Source organism: Callorhinus ursinus, unplaced genomic scaffold (assembly GCF_003265705.2).
Source record: "Callorhinus ursinus isolate GAN/ISIS: 27379988/994484 unplaced genomic scaffold, GSC_fseal_2.0 scaffold80, whole genome shotgun sequence".
NCBI lineage: Eukaryota > Metazoa > Chordata > Mammalia > Carnivora > Otariidae > Callorhinus > Callorhinus ursinus.
Genome location: NW_027397142.1, coordinates 410709 through 427208, shown reverse-complemented (window position 1 = coordinate 427208; position 16500 = coordinate 410709). Strand labels below are relative to the sequence as shown.

Below are 16500 nucleotides of genomic sequence, written 5' to 3'. Positions count from 1 at the left end.
CCTCGGCGAGAGCTCCCCGTGTGGTCTTGCACAGACCTTTCCTGTCTCTGGGCCCCAGTTTCCTTACCTGTAAGACAAGGAGGGGTTGGACCAGCCCCCAGGGTCCCTGGTACTCTAGGGTTTGGTTATCCTCACAAAAGGGTGTCAGTGGGGTGAGGACTCTTAGGCAGTGGCGGGGTGGGTAGAGGAGGGTCCGAGGGAGAAAGGGTGTAGTAGGTGGCCAGAACAAGGGCTCTTGGTAGAGCCAGTGCCTTCTCTGAGTGGGCTCCACGTCTTTCTGAAACATGCCTGCCCCCCACCCACCGGCCCAAGCTCTGCTCTCCTTCCTTTGACCCAGCGCCTGTCCCTCAGGGAGTGGATGGGACACAGCCTCCTGCCCCCAGGTGGAAGTTCATCTGTGGGTCCCCTTTGCTGGGGAGGGAAGAGTTGGGGTGCTGGAGAAGGGGAGCTCAGGGAGCAAGGGACAGTCGTGCCACAGAGAGCTAGGAGCTCCAGAGTTCTCTCAGAAGAAGCAGTGTAAAGAGTGTGTGAATAAAAGTCAAGGTGTGTTCTGCAGGTCACGGAGGCCAATGGGAGCCGGACGAGAGGCGACCACTAGGGCTGGAGCGGGCCCAGGGCCCGTTGTGGGCTGCCCAGGGGCTGGGATTTAGGTTCTTTCTCCCTGTTTTCCTGTTTATCTCCCCAAAGGAAAGTAGTCTTGTTATCCTAATGTGCCTGAATGGGCAGAACCACTTCCTCCTTCTCACTCCCCAACTGAGACCCCTCCAACGCTGGTAGGTAGAGATGGGAGATGGGGGGTCAGCACCCAGGGCGGGCACTGGGAGTTTCCGTCGCTGTCTGTGGGCCGAGCCCTCTCTCCCCCAGGCAGAAGTCTGTCTTCTAGAGAACACCTGGAAGGAAAGCCTCGCGGAGTGGGGCCTTCTCTGCCGTTCGTCACTACTGTGGAGCCTCTCCTTGGGTTTGGGAGGGGGAAGGTGCAGGGCTAATCGGTGGCATTTGGGAGGGCAGGAAAAATCGCCCGGCACCCACATGCCCTCCGTCTGGGATCAGAGCCCAGGCCGCTGGAGGCCGGCTCGGTGAAGCACATGGTAGATGACAAAGACTATGAAATGGCGGCTTGAGAGCCCCCACTCCCCACCCCCACCCCCATTCTAGTCCCGGATCTGCCACAAGTTGTCACGCCTTGGGCCAATCACTTCCCACACCCAGGCTCATGTTCCTTTGCCTGTGAAATTGCAGGTGGTCTACCACGATCCGGGCGATCCCTTTCAACCCTGAGGGCCGTCAACTCCAGGGTGAACTCAGGGTTGGAGGGCTCGCGCCTTCACTCTGCCCCCCAGCTCCTCCCTAATGCCCGCTCCAGCCTGAGGCCGCCTGCGCTGGGACAGACAGCTAGGGCAGCCGGGCTATTTAGGGCATGGCCTGCGTGCACTCCCCTGCCCCTCCCACACTAGGCCTCTGCCTGGGCCCGGTGCCTGCCTGACCAGTCGGTCAGCGGCATCTCCCCGAGTCCTGCTTCGTCGGCTCTCTCTCTCCCAGAGATTGGCTATGCCTGGGAGAAGGAGCTCCCCTCCCCGCTGGGGACGCCGTCTGGGGTGCCTTCCTTCGGCCCCGGCCTGCCGGGTCTGGGGGTCCCAGGCCTGCCCAGCCTGGGAGCCAACTCGGCCGTCGCCACTACTGTGCCGTGACATGGCCTTGCAGAATGCCCTGTACACCGGAGACCTGGCGAGGTTACAGGAGCTATTTCCCCCACACAGCACAGCCGACCTGCTGCTGGAGTCCCGGGCCGCCGAGCCTCGCTGGAGCAGCCGCCAGAGGGGTGAGGGACTGTGGGGGGTGGAGGGCTAAGGGCCAGGGGCCCGGGCTGACCCTATCAGATACAGAGTTGCCAAGTGCTTGAGGAAGAGGAGAAGCCGCTGGCTACTTCTCCCCTACCCAGAGGCTTGCCTAAGCCTTGGCCCGGGAGTGAAGTCATGCGGAGCCCAGAATAGCTTCTGCTGAACTGCGTGGCCGGGTCAGGCTCAGCTCAGGGACACAGAGACCCTCTCCCACCCTCTGTCCCTGTTTCTCTCCTCTTCTTCCTCTCTCTGCCTCTGACCCCTCCCTCCCCCACTCCTCTTCCCACATGCTCCTACTCTGTCCTCATGAGCTGGTCCCCAGAAGAGTGCAGGGGGCAGGGAGAACCCCCCAGTGACAGACATGCGCTCTGTGCCAGGCTGGTGGAGAAGCCCAACAGAGGGTCTGCCGAACACCCGGAGTCTGGCCCGGGACCCATCGTCACCCGGACGGCCTCGGGACCTGCCCTGGCCTTCTGGCAGGCAGTGCTGGCCGGGGATGTGGGCTCTGTCTCCCACATCCTCGCCGACTCCAGCACTGGCCTGGCTCCGGATTCCATCTTTGATACCAGCGACCCAGGGCGATGGAGGGATTTCCGCTTCAACATCCGCGCTCTGAGTACGGGCCAGGGGCATGGGGTGGCGGGGCGGTGATCTGAGAGGGAGAGGGGAGGCTGGGGACGGAGCTCTGAGCTCCCTCTTCCCAGCCTCTGCCCATCTCCCCTGTTGCCTGGCCGCTCTTTGCCTCCCTCCAGGGTCTGAGGCCCATGTCCCCTCTCTCCCTAGGAATCTGGTCTCTGACGTACAAAGAGGAGCTGACCACCCCTCTGCACGTGGCCGCCAGCCGGGGCCACACGGAAGTTCTGCAGCTGCTGCTGAGGCGGCGGGCAAGGCCTGACAGCGCCCCAGGGGGCCGCACCGCCCTGCACGAAGCCTGTGCTGCGGGCCACGCTGCCTGTGTCCACATGCTGCTGGTGGCAGGAGCCGACCCCAACATCCCTGACCAGGATGGAAAACTCCCCTTGCACCTCTGCCAGGGGGCCGGCACCCTTGAGTGAGTGACCCCTCAGTCCAGCCCCCATTCTACTCTTGGGTGGGGGGTCAGAGCCATGACCTCAGGGAGGATGAGCGAGCATGTCAGGGGCTGGCAGGCTTGCTGAGCTTGCCTCAGGTGGGGAGTCAGGATGTGATTACTCCCCGAACCCTCCTACCACTGGCCCTGAACTTGGGAATGGCCTGTACTTGGGACAGTTTCTGCTTCCCCAGGGGTGTAAAAGGACTGTGGCAGGGACCCAGTTGCAGAGCCTGTGTTGGGAAGTTGTCTGGATCCATTATGGTGAGGTAGTATACTGTAAAGTGTTAATTTTTCTGAGCCTACCCTGTATTCCAGGCCCTGTGCTAGGTACAACAGTGACTGAGGCATAATCCTGCTTTCAGGGAGCTGACAGTCCAGGAGTGATCCAGGTAGTCTGGAAAGGAGGGCAGACCCCAGTTAGGGCATGCACTGATCCCTGTGGGCAGGTCTGGCGTTTCCCTATGGGTGGGTACCCCCAGGTAAATGGGCCTAGGGATGGAGCTCAACTAACTAAACTCACAAACTGATAGATATACCCATGTTTCAATATATTATTTAGTGTAGGGAAAATTCCTTTACTATGCCCAAATAATTATGCCATATGTGTAAGGAGATTTGGGGGATGAGTCCTCACTCAATTTTTAAAAGAAGATTTTATTTATTTATTCGACAGAGAGAGAGAGAGAGAGAGCACAAGCAGGGGGAGCGGCGGGAGAGGGAGAAGCAGGCTCTCCGCTGAGCAGGGAGCCCCATGCAGGGCTCGATCCTAGGACCTTGGGATCATGACCTGAACCGAAGGCAGACGCTTAGCCAACCAGGCACCCCCTCACTCAATTTCTTGATGAGCGTGGAATCCTGGCAAAGGGACCCTTGGCAAATCTATGAACTAACTGTACATGCAGTAGAGGCCCTCTCTCTACGGACTGCACACCTGACAAATTTCACATCTTGCTCTGGAATGGTGCCAGATTTTTATCCCTTTCATCGTGAGCTGGTTAACCTCCTGTTAACCTCAGCATCCTTCAGCAGACTCCATTGACTTATTATGGTCAAAGATGTATTCCATCCTGGTGTGTCCCAGTAGAAAAACAATGTGAGCCACGTATGTAATTTAAAATTTTTTAGTGGCCTTATCAAAAAAATGAACAATAATGGGGCATCTGGCTGGCTCAGTCAGTAGAGCATGGGACTCTTGCTCTCAGGGTTGTGAGTTCAAGCCCCATAGTGGGTGTAGAGGTGACTTAAATGTAAAATCTTAAAAAAAAAATAGAAAAAGATGAAATTAATTTTTTTAATCCTGGTAAGACACATATAACATAAAATGTACCATCTTGACCGTTTCTAAAGGCACAGTTCAGTGGCACTAAGCAGGTTTACATTGTCAGGTAACCATCACCACCATCCTTCTCATGAACATTTTTAATCTTAACAAAACAAATTCTGGGGCACCTGGGTAGTTCAGTTGGTTAAGCGTCTGCCTTCGGCCCAGGTCACGATCCCGGGGTCCTGGGATCGAGTTCTGTGTCGGGCTCCCTGCTCTGCAGGGAGCCTGCTTCTCCCTCTCCCTCTGCTGCTCCCCCTGCTTGTGCTCTCTCTATCAAATGAATAAATAAAATATTTTTTTAAGATTTATTTATTTATTTGTTTGTTTATTTATTTATTTACTTATTTATTTGACAGAGAGACAGAGAGCACAAGCAGGCAGAGCGGCAGGCAGAGGGAAGGGGAGAAGCCGGCTCTCTGCTGAGCAGGACGCCGGTCGTGGGGCTCGATCCCAGGACCCTGGGACCGTGACCTGAGCCGAAGGCAGACGCTCAACCACTGAGCCACCCAGGCGCCCCATAAATAAAATCTTTTAAAAAAAATCTTAAAAAAAAAAACCACCCTGAAATTCTGTCCTCGCTGAACAAAAGCTTCTCATTCCTCTCTCCCTCCAGCCTGTGACAGCCACCATTCTTCTGGTTTCCAGAATTTGACTATTCTAGGTACCCCATACGAGTGGAATCACAGGGCATTTGTCCTTTTGTGATGGCTTCTTTCACTCCACACGATGTCATCCATGTTGCAGCCGGTGTCAGGATGTCCTCCCTTTTCCAGGCTAAGTAAGATCCCATTGTCTGTAGATGCTACATTTTACCCACTCATCAGCTGATGAACACTTAGATTGCTTTCTTTCACATTGTGGCTGTTGTGATAGTGCTGCGGTGAACATGGGTGTACAAATATCTCTGAAACGGGTGAAATTAATTTTAATAATATCTTTCATTTAACCCAGTATATCCAAAACATTGCCACTTCAACATGTAATCAACATAAAGAACTAATGAGATATTTTACGTTCCCTTTTTTGTACCAAGTCTTCAAAATTGGTGTGTATTTTACACTCACGGCATGTCTCAATTAGGCATGGTCATAATCCAAGGGCTCAATAGCCGTGTGTGGCTCGTGGCCCCTGGATCAGACAACACAGCTCTACACAATCCCGCATTTTTAGTTCTGGCCATGTTCTAGCCCAGCCTCATGGAGACCACACCCAGCTAGAATCATTCTTTCCTTTCCCACGTAAACAGAAGTATTTTTTAAAATTATTATGGTTAGGGGCATCTGGGTGGCTTAGTCGTTAAGCGTCTGCCTTCAGCTCAGGTCTTGACCTCAGGGTCCTGGGATCGAGCCCCGCATCGGGCTCCCTGCTCAGCGGGAAGCCTGCTTCTCCCTCTCCCTCTCCCCCTGCTTGTGTTCCTGCTCTCGCTATCTCTCTCTCTGTCAAATAAATAAATAGAATCTTTAAAAAAATTATTATGGATAATTTTAAACATGTAGAAAGGTGGGCAGGATAATACAATGGGCCCCCAAGATCCATCACCACCCACTCTCCCTGCCAAGAGCTGTTGTCATGGTCTTTCCAGGCACTGTGCTGCTCACAACGTCATTAGGTCCAGGTATTAGCAAGTATCCCCATTCTCCCGACACGGACACTAGCTCCAAGAGGCTAAGTTCCATTCGCTTTGAATTTCCATGTTCATGCTCTTACAGGCACACACGACCTTCTGTTGGGCCGTCTTGGAGCAAATCCGGCTGGCCAGTTTTGGTTTTGTTGCTCTTTCTCCCATGCCTCCAGTTCCATCCCATACCCACAGCCAGGCCCCACGTCCCGCTTCCTCTACCAGCCCCAGCGTGCACAACCTTCCACTGCCCTGCTGCCCCCTGGGCCCGAATGCCAGCCCCCCTCCTTCCTAGCTGCATGAATGTGGGCCGGGTCCTCACACCCTCGGGGCTCAGTTTCCTCCTTGGGACCTATGATGGAACTAGTCAGTTCGTGTAGAGCCCTCAGAAGGGCTCCTGTTCTCACTGCATGAGGGCTGCATGTGACTTTCGCCCCCATGAAGACTTTAGGGCACCACTCCTGCAGGGAGCACGCGGGCTTGGAGAGAAGGCTTTGCTGGCCCTGCAGCACATGGCTGGGGTGACTAGTGACCGGCAGGAGGGAAGGGGAGGGGCAGACAGAAGCAGGAGTAGCCCAAGAACTCCCCCCAGGTTTGCTCTGCTCAGACTAGTAGGAGTGGAGGGCCCTATTTTCCTCCCCACCACCGTCTCGCCCTTCCCAGGTGTGCGGAACTGCTCCTGAGGTTTGGGGCGAAAGTGGATGGTCGGTCTGAGGAGGAGGAGGAGACCCCTTTGCATGTGGCCGCGCGGCTGGGCCACGTGGAGCTGGCAGACCTGCTTCTGAGACGGGGGGCATGCCCTAATGCCCGTAATGCCGAAGGCTGGACCCCACTGCTGGCTGCCTGTGACGTCCGCTGCACGTCCCCGGTCGACGCTGAGGCCACCACCGCCCGCTGCCTCCAGCTCTGCTGTCTGTTGCTCTCAGCCGGAGCTGATGCTGATGCTGCTGACCAGGACAAGCGACGGCCCCTGCACCTGGCCTGTCGCCGCGGCCACGCGGCCATCGTGGAGCTGCTCCTATCCCATGGCGTTAGCGCCAACGCCATGGACTATGGTGGACACACGGCCCTGCACTGTGCTCTGCAGGGCCCAGCTGCGGCCCTGGCCCAGAGCCCAGAGCACATGGTGCGAGCTTTGCTCAACCACGGTGCTGTCCGTGTCTGGCCTGGGGCCCTCCCCAAGGTATGGGGCTGGGGCCAGAGGGAGGGCCGTGAGGGGGAGGGGAGGGGAGATGCAGACCTGCTCCCACTCACTCTGGATGCAGCCTCAGACACTTGAGCACATGAGTAAGTTCTTCTTTCATCAAGTAAGCAAAGCCTAAAGGGGGCAAAGGCAAGGACGTAGACCAACAGGAGGGGTGTGTGTGTAGGTATGTGTGCATGCACAAGTGTATGCGTGTGTGATGAAGGTGGGCTGAGGGCAGGAGGTCAGATTATCATGCATCTGAAAAGACAGGAGCCAGGACTGAAGTGGGCATCAGGGAGTTGTTTCTTCATCAGGGGGGTGAGCTGATGAGAGGAACATGCAGGAAGCTCAGCCTGGCAGTGGGATCCATTCAGTGAGACACTCTGCACAGGAGAGGCTCCCCCAAGGCAGAGCGATGAGCCTGGGTCATGAGGTTCAAAGCTTCCTGACCTTTTGCAGACAGACATAGTCCTTGTTTCTGAGAGCTTAGCATCACCCAGACCAGCAGCTGCTATCCTGGCACCAGAGAAAAAGCCTTTCACTGTCAATTTCCTGGCTGTATCTCATTTTATTAACATAAAATATTCCCAAAGTGGGTTCAACTTGAAGACCTGTGCTCCTAGATGCCCTGACAGGGGGCCCTGTCCCATACTGCGTCATATCTGGAGGGGGCCATATAATGTCACAAGGGTCTGGGACTGGGATGGGGACCCCTGTTCTCTGAGGAGCTGGGTCAGAACGGATACAGGGTAGCAGGCTGTGGGCAGATCCTTCTGCGTCATCTCGGGGCTTGAACTGTCCAGCCCTGCCCGGTCCTGGACACTCCTCTCCGGTCCCTGCCTTTCGCCTTCACTCACAAACCTAGAAGCATCTGTCTAGATTCCTAAGCAAGACCAAATAATTAAACAGCCTGAGAGTTCGGCAGATTGGTCTCCCCTTTGGGAAAATACAAGAAAATCAACAATTAACACTAATTAATCTCCTATTAACACCAGATAATTAGGAGACGAGCAATTCCCTGTAATCTGACGGTGGCTTTGACAGCTAATGATTTCCCCTTCGGGGAGGGGGTGGGAGGAGGAGGCAGAGCAGCAGAAGGATTTCCCAGGACCCCGCTGCCCGCCCCCGCCCCCAGCCCCGATCTGCCCTGCCTTAGGGACCAAGGGGGCCGGCAGAGCCAAGTGCCCCATTCCTCCCCTTCGACTGGGTGCCACGTTCCAGGTGATGGAAAAGTTCAGGAGGGAGTCTGCCTCCATCTCCTGCAATCCACAGCTGCCCCACGCTTGCCTGAGGTGCCTGTCTCCCTGCAAGGAGCCATCTGTGATCACTGCCGGGCTCAGCCAGCTCTCCAGGAGCCACTGGGCACTCAGGAAACCTGAAGCCAGGGTCTGGTCTGATGCTTGTTCCTGTGACTATAGGCAGGTCACTGGAACGCTCTGAACGCATGTTCCTTGCATGAATTATAGCCTCTAGCGAACAGTGATAAAAAGGTGTAGGAGCCTCGTGGGTAACAGTTGGAGGGAGCACAGCCCTGACCACCACCAGACACTATTCTATGGTGTGGTACCTGCGGCACTGGCGCCTTCAGTTCTCCCAGCAAACTCGGAAGTGAGTGACAACCAAGAGCGCAGGCTCTGGAGCCTGGCACACTAGCCATGCGACCCTTGGCAAGTTGCTTAATCTCTCTGGGCCTCAGTTCTCTCGTGTGTAACACAGGGACATAAGAGTGTGCCTACTTCATAGGGTTAGGATGAGAACTGAGCTCATACACATAGAGCCCTTTCAACAGGGCCTGACCTAGAGTTAGTGCTCAACACCTGTTAGCTCGTGTTCTTCTAAGTTAAATAATGTGTGGGAAAGCTGCTGGGCATTATGCCAACGTGGGGAGAGAGAGGTGCTGGTTCAAGAGCCGCAGGAGGCTTCCTGGAGCAGAGGGGACTTGGGGTGGGCAGGCCTTGGAGATGGAGGAGGAGGAAAGTATAGGTATTCCAGGCAGAGGACAGAGGCAGGAATCAACGTGGGCTGGGAGGCACAGAGAGACCCCTGAACAGCAGATAGACGTGACCAGGCTGTTCTTTCCTAGATCTAAGGAGGAGTAAATCAGAGACCCGCTCTGGGCAGACGGGATGGGGCAGCCCCAGTGAGCACTGCTGAGATGCACTGCAAGAAGCAGAGGGGGCTCCGGGTGTGTGAGATGCTTTCCCCAGGGGCCCTGCTCCCCCGGCCCAGCAGCACCCAGCCCATGCAGCACTCCCAGCCTGCCAGGCGGTGGGGCTCCTTGTAGGCAGGGGGTTTTAAAGCCCCCAATGCTGCATGCAAGTTTATGTGGAGAGAGAGGTGCCATGTACAGGAATGCTGCCAGAAAGATAGTACTTAGCCGTTCTCAGATTTTATAAAGGGTCTGTGGCCACTGCCTATAGCTTGAGACACAGCCAGAGATGGAGCGGATGAAGCACACATCTGCTTCTAGCTAGTACTTGCAGACTCGGGTGAGTATGATGGCATCTGTGTGTGTCCAGGCTGGCTGAGGCTGTCTTTCTTTCCACGTGGGCAGTCCCTGGCACGGGCTGCTCCCGCAGCATAGCTCAGCCTCCCCTGCAGTGGGTCACCTCCTCAGAGAGGCTTTTCTTGACCGTCCATCTAGGACAGCACCCTCCCAACACATTCAGTCCCCAAGCCTACTTATTTTTCATTGTAATGGCTTATCTGTGGTGGTTTATGTGTTTATATTATTTTCTCCCACTGAAATAGACCTTCCCAGCTGAAAGGACCTGTCTGTCATCCTCATTGCTGGGTCCCCAGGGCTCAGCCCGTAGTGGTCCTCAGTAAATATTTACTAAATGAAGACATGAAAGAATGAATCTGGCTCCAACTTGATCCCACCAGGTCTCTGCTGGCCTCTTCCCTTCTCTCTGAATCCTCTCCCTGATGACCTCATTTTAACTTCATCGCAACTGCAAAGATCCTATTTCTAAAGAGGTCATATTTATATGTTCTGGGGATTAGGACTTCAACATATTTTTGGGGGGACACAATTCAACCCACAGCAGCTGTTCTATCACTGTCTCGTCACCCTGTGCAGGCTGGCTCGGGGACCTGCAGCGTGGGGGAACCCTGGAAGCGCTGATCCATCTCTGCCTCCTCCAGGTGCTGGAGCGCTGGTGTGAGTCTCCGAGAACCATTGAGGTCCTGATGAACACCTACAGTATCATGCAGCTTCCCGAGGAGGCCATGGCCCTGGTGCCTCTTGAAATACTGCAGGTCAGATTCCAGGACCCTGAACACACACTCACTCAGCCTGGCCCCAAAGGACTCCACTCCCTACAGGGAAGCTCTGTTGGTTCCCCTACCCTGCCCCAGAGAAACAACCCAGAGACCCGTTCATGTCCCAGAAGAAGAAAACACAGAGTGAACACCCAAAACACTACTTCTAGAGGCTCCTGTAGACACCTGCTGGCCACCAGCCTCCCCTCCCCCAGCCCCCCCCGCCCGCTTTGGGAGGAAAGGGTGCCATTTGTCCAAGGCTGCCTCGCTGAGCCCCTCATTCTATCCCCAGAAGCACCACCGTTTCTATTCCTCCCTTTTCGCCTTGGTGAGGCAGCCCAGATCGCTGCAGCACCTGAGCCGCTGTGCGCTCCGTGCTCACCTGGCCGCCTGCCTGCCCCATGCCCTGCCCCGCCTTCCCCTGCCATCCCGCCTGCTCCGCTACCTGCAGCTGGATTTTGAGGACGTGCTCTACTAGGTGAGTGCCGGGTTCTGTGGGCATTTAGAGGGATGGGTAGGGGGCAAGAGAAGAGTTGGGGGCAGGGCCCTGGCCAGAACCAGCCTGCCTCCTGGACCTTGGGACCTCTCTGAATCCACACCTCTCTTTCCAGATGTCTGTCCACTGCCTTTTGAGAGACCTGAAAGCAGATGCCCCGGGGGCTCCGGTCTGCGGCTCTCAGCACCCCCCAGCCCAGGACTGAGTTGAACTGATTCGGGCCGAGGTGGCTCTGTCAGCAGGAGGTCCAGCTCCTCAGGCAGACGTGGATGCTGCCATCCCTGCCGGGGAGAGAGAGACAGACCATGCAGCCAGGTGATGTCTAACGGAGAGACAACTGGCACTTGTGGCAAGTGAGGAACTCCTCTTGGTGGTCTCCTGAGGCACCCCTCCAGCCCATCCGATCCCTGTATGAGCATTAAAAATCTGCAGGCCTGTGTTGTTTGGTGCTGTCTGCGGCAGGCCTTCCTCTGAGCTGCTCACTCAGGGGACTCAGGATGGGCAGACTTATGGACCCCCTCACCCCGATCTGCCCCATGGCGCCAATGGTGTCATCTTCCCCCTTTGGCATCTAGCAGCTGTTGAGCCGCCCCAGGCAGACTTGCCCCGCCGGCTCATGATGTGGCACAAGGGCCACCAGGTGAGGTAATGTCAGGACAACCACCCAGAGGATGGGTGAGCAAACAGGCTTGGGTAGAGAAGAGCTGCTGCAGGAATGAGGCAGGGCAGATGGTGGGACAGGATGGGAAAGGCAGCCTTGGGGTAGGGAGGTGAGGTGAAGAGCAAGAAGGCCAGTGAAAAGTGGGTGCAGGTGTCAGCCATCAGAGAGGGTAACCGTGGTTCAGGTGAGAGTGGAGGTTTCAGGTTTGGAAAAAACAAGCAACTCTAGCTACTGCCTGTCCTATAGGTCAGGGAGCACCGGACGCACGCCTGGTTCCTGCCTCTCTTGGACTTAGCTTTGTGGCAGCAGGAGCGGAGCTGAGCGTTACGTCCGGGGCCTCAGCCATTCGGCTGTGGAACTTAAATTTCTTCCCCTCTCTGGGCTCAAGTTGCTCACATCCGGAAGCCAAGAAAGGAGAGAGTCCCTGAGGGTCTTTGCAGTGCCAGGTTTTTAAGACCTCGCAGGTGGCCAGCACGCAGGAGTCGGCCTGCAACCACAGTAGAAAGACGGAGCTGACCGGTGTCGCAGAGCAGCCAATCAAGTGCACTGTGATCCGTGACGTCAAGGGTCGCCGGACAGGTTTCCCAGGGCCCCAGAGTGCGCAAGCGCCGGTGTTCACAACTTTCCCTCCAACTTCGGGGACCGAGGCTGCGGGGGCGGGGCCTGGAGGACGCAGGCGGCAGGGGCGGGGCCGGCCGGGCGCGAAGCCCCAGACGGCCTGGGGAGGGAAGCCCAGGAGAAGCGGGGCGGAGGTGAGTGGGCCCCGGGGGGTTCTCACCTTGCCTCACCGGCCTTGGGCTGACCCGCCCTGTGGGGCGCGACGGGAGACGGGGCCGCCAGACGGAGGCCCGGCCCCTCAGCTGTGGCGACGCCGGGCAGGTCTTGAGCGCGCAGGCCCCCGGGGCCCGCGCGGGTTGGGAGGGGAGGTGGGGAGGTCGGCACAGGCAGGGGATGAGAGGGGTCGGGCAGCGATCTCCCCGGGGCTCGCTCATGTGTGAGTTCCCCTCACCGTGTGGGGCCTCTCCTGGAGAGCCCGTCTTGTCCGGGGGCGGAGGCCTGGGAGAATGGCCCGTGGCCCATGTTGGGCAAGGGCTTCCGTGCCCCTGTGGTCCAGGTGCCACGCACACACAGGCCTGGCTCTCCAGTCCTCACCGGAGTACCTTCTAGGGGGAGGGGACCCTAAGCAAATGGGCGGCAAGGTGCCGCAGGGCTAAGCCCTCTGAGGCATTCACGGTGATTGCCAGCTTGCTTGGAGCTATTGGAGACTGGGTGACAGGCTGCCTCTTGGAGGAGGTGACATTTGACCTGAGGCCCAGGCCCGTGAGTGGAGTGGGGAAGAGCCCGGGAGTGCCCTGAACTGAGGTGGGTTTGGAAAGATCTCTGGATGGCTTTGGGGAGAGGGGAGAGGCCAGGAAGAATCAAAGACCATTAGGGGGCTCCTGCTGAAGTCGAGTCCCTGGAGACGGGGGGGGGGGGGAAGCAGTGGGCGAGACTTGGGACCCTGTTTGGGGACTGGAGGAGACGTGCTGATGGACTGGATGTGGGGGCTGAGGGAAAGCGTAATCCAGGATGACTTTCAGTGTTTGGGCTGAACAACTGGGTGGATGGTGGTGCTAATTACTAAGGTGGGGAAGATGGGCAAGGGGCAGGTGGGGGAGGAACGAGAAGGTCGTTCTGGGAGATATGAGGTCGGAGCTGTCTATTACACATCTCAAAGAGGCTATGTTACAAGGTCATTTAGATCTAGAAATCTGGAATTCAGAGACAAAGTCAGGTCTGGGATATAAATGGGATCATTGGCGTGTGAAAGATGTTGAAAGCTCTGTTCGAAGAGAATCCTGACTCTCGAGGGGGTGACTTTCCTGAGAGTTGTTTTGCACTTTGATGGAAATTTTATTTAATCCCATCCACATCATTCATTTTGCGCCTCCTGAGTCCCAGGTTTTAGGCACTAGATCTACAGCTGTGAACGAGACCAGTTCCTGCCCTCAGTGAATTTCCCATCTAGTCTGACAAACAAGGGTGTGAATCACTAGTTCAAATACAAGGGGCAATTAAGTGAATGCAAAAGACATGTGGGAGCAGGACCTGAGGGCGTGTAGGGGCAGGGACCTGGGAAGACTTCACAGGAGGTGGTTGCCTCTCCCAAAGTGGTAAGAAGGGAGAAGGATTTCTGACCATATCTGAGAGTACTGGATCTTCGGCAGGATGCCTTTTTAAAGAGGATAGCAGTAAAGGAGGAAAGACGATGTAGAGTGGTCAATATGAGGGGCTGCTGCCCAGCCTCACCCGTTCTGCCATTAGCAGGCAGTGTTAGGAAGGTCCGTTCTGGGGTTAGACATCCACAGACACTCTTGCAAGCCAGGGAGCTTCCTCCCTAGCCTCCTGGCTGCGGGTCCCGCGGGCCCAGAACTTCTCCCCGGTAATTGCTTTCCGTAATGTGTTTGCTCCAAACCAATTTCACGCCTCCGTGAGGACTCCGCCCTGCACTGGAGGCGCGGACCTCCCCACCACCAACCTACCCACGTGTGACGCGTGCGCACACACAAACGGCACACATTTTACACAACAGATACACGGGGTTCAAGTAACTGGACACGAAAAATATACACGAACCTACACGCATGCATACTAGATTTTAAGACTCTTGGGTACAGTCCCCCCCCGCCCAACCAGTGCCTTCACAGTTAAATACCCCGCAGCGGCGCCAGCGCGCGCGCCCTAGGAAGGCTCACCTGGTCGGGTTCCTGTGCCCTCGCACGTCTCCTGGACTAACGCCAGGGGGCGCTGCAGTACTCCGCACTTCACTCAGCTGACGCAGTTGCGCGCTGCTGCCACCAGAGGGTGGCCGCGGGCAGGGCCCGACGCTGCCCATCGCGAGTGGACTCTCTCCCGCCAATAAGTGGAGGTACGGATGCTTTGGCTTTGACTTTAGAATAGTTCGTTCTTGGTATCCTGGGTGCTGGTTTCCAAACCACGAAGGGGAGGCCAGATGGTGAGGTCCGATATAGGGACACGCAGAGAGAGGGTAGATTCAAGATAAGATTCCTCTGTATGAACCTTTTACCCAGCAGGTGAAATCGTGAGAGTGGGACAAGTTAGAGTATGTGGACAATTAAAGAAGCAGAATACTGTTTTAGACAGAAGAGTGCTTGCCCACAGTGGGCCTGTTCGGAGATTCAGTAAGAGAAGCACAGAGTTTACTCTTGGTGAAGAAAGGAGCCAGCGTTGATAGTGACCGCTTCTTCCCTGGTCCTGATGGTGAAGCGGAGGAGAGCCACCGATTCAGGGGACTTCTCTTCTCGACCACTGTGCTCTTCTTTGTCCATTTGCTACAGGAAGGGAAGGGATTTTGAAAGGCATTTCTTCATGTTCGCTTGATCCTTGCACTGGCTTTTTGGCTAGGCAGAGTAGAGATTTATCACTTTCTCTCACAGATGGAGTTAAGTCAGGGGGGCCAAGGTTACATGTCTCTGTGAGGGGTCAGAACAGAAACTTAACTCCAACTCTTATTACTCTAGCCAAGTGCTTTTTTCCATTTACCATTTGGCCTTGGTTCCACAGTCTACAAAAGGGCAGGGAAAGGGAATGGGTTGCTTCAGTTGCCACTATGTATGTGGCTTTTATCCTGGGATAGCCAGTGAATGTCAAGGACTATGCCGAAGTCACACTTCATGACCTAGCATGGCAAGGGGACAGATCGAGGATATAAATGGATTACAAAATACTGTATCTAGCAAACACGCAGCACAGCAGGGCGATACAAAGTACCTGGGGTTTCACTTGCCTCATTTCAGGTTTGGTGGCCAGCTGGGATTTGTTGGCAACAAGCTCTAAGCCTGTACCCTCTGCCAGCTTGAGCAGAGGATTTCACTTTACTAAGTCTAGTTCTGGGCAATGAGCTCTTGGCTTGAGCTGGATGACATACATCTTCAAGATCAGAGGGTCTTTAACCTTGAGTCCCTGACCGTGCATGATCCATTCTGTCCTACCAGAGAGCGACAGGCTTATTAAAGTGGCCTTTTATGAGCGCGGGGGGGGGGGGGGGTTACTGGTGGGAGGGAGATGTTTCAGTATCTACCCCTTCGAGCTTTTGGAATTTTGTACTAGGTAATTTTATTACCTATACAAAAAATGAATGCAGTTCCTTTAAAAACTGTCTCTTCCTTCCTGCTTTGATTGGTGGTGTTCCTGCTCATACAGATTTAATTTCAGTGATTGTAACCCAAAGTTCTCTCAATAATTTATCAAGTCAATAAGCCTCTATTTGTGTATCCAACACTGTAAAGCCATCAAACCAAGGACTGACCTCTCATTTTTAAAGTACAGTACACTTTTGAAGTCTGGTCTTCCATGTTGGTACCCTGAAGTGCTTGGTTAATTTAGCAAAGCGTTCTGAAGAAGATCTTTAGGAGGATGTACAAAGATTATCCTAGTACCCTTGTAGTGAGGCAGGGTTCCCAGAGCGAAGGTGAGGCGCCTCTTCTTTCTCCATGGCGACATCTTCCCACCAGACTTGTCTCTGAGAGTTTTCACGAGTTTAATGTGGAGCCCAAGGTAGATCAGGACTTCGTGGAAACCACACTCTTCTCCCTTTCCCTGACGAATTGTCAATCAAGCATAACCAAAGAGAGGTCCCTTCTAGGGTCCCACCCTTTTCTGTCCCACCCTGGTGACAGTATCTTTCAGGGTGCCTTTTTGTCATACGTCTGACATTAGTGGTATTCACTAGGCCACCACGACACTCCTGATTTGAACAAATGTCACTGAGATCCAGAGTTCCCTCCTGCCTGCTCTGCCTTGGCTCAGAAACAGAGACTCTTGGGCATAGGTTTGCGTCCTCACCTGAGCCAAGTAACTTCCCCTATCTGGACTGCATCTTCCTAAACTGGCTTGGCTCTCCCTGGCCCACCTGAATAACAGTTTCCCGGTGACCAGGTGACCTTCATTTTAGCTAGCTAGGCTTGCTCTGGATCCTGAAATTCGGGTCACTCTCCTGTTGACTTGCCTGTCTTAAGTCTTTTTTGCTGGTTGACCTATC

At 55.3% G+C, this 16500-nt stretch overlaps 1 protein-coding gene across 2 annotated transcripts; it reads left to right on the top strand.

Annotated features, from left to right (window-relative positions):
* The first annotated feature begins 167 nt into the window (after window positions 1-167).
* On the top strand, window positions 168-11285 carry ASB10 (ankyrin repeat and SOCS box containing 10). Of its 2 annotated transcripts, none has more exons than XM_025862230.2 (6): window positions 168-1819; window positions 2622-2889; window positions 6516-7035; window positions 10186-10299; window positions 10595-10780; window positions 10914-11285. In XM_025862230.2, the coding sequence occupies exons 1-5, from the start codon at window positions 1549-1551 to the stop codon at window positions 10778-10780; spliced, it is 1359 nt and encodes a 452-aa protein (XP_025718015.1). In that variant the 5' UTR covers window positions 168-1548; the 3' UTR covers window positions 10914-11285. The 2 variants fall into 2 exon arrangements, with proteins under 2 accessions (XP_025718015.1, XP_073743595.1); XM_073887494.1 differs by lacking the exon at window positions 168-1819 and adding an exon at window positions 2032-2454.
* Window positions 11286-16500: the final 5215 nt, after the last annotated feature.

Excerpts from the sequence above, each read along its gene's own strand:
- ASB10 (XM_073887494.1), top strand. The coding sequence starts at position 2,145 with ATGAGCTGGTCCCCAGAAGAGTGCAGGGGGCAGGGAGAACCCCCCAGT. Across the intron at positions 7,036-10,185 it reads GGCCTGGGGCCCTCCCCAAG|GTGCTGGAGCGCTGGTGTGA; the intron begins GTATGGGGCTGG and ends TGCCTCCTCCAG. Across the intron at positions 10,300-10,594 it reads TGCCTCTTGAAATACTGCAG|AAGCACCACCGTTTCTATTC; the intron begins GTCAGATTCCAG and ends TTCTATCCCCAG.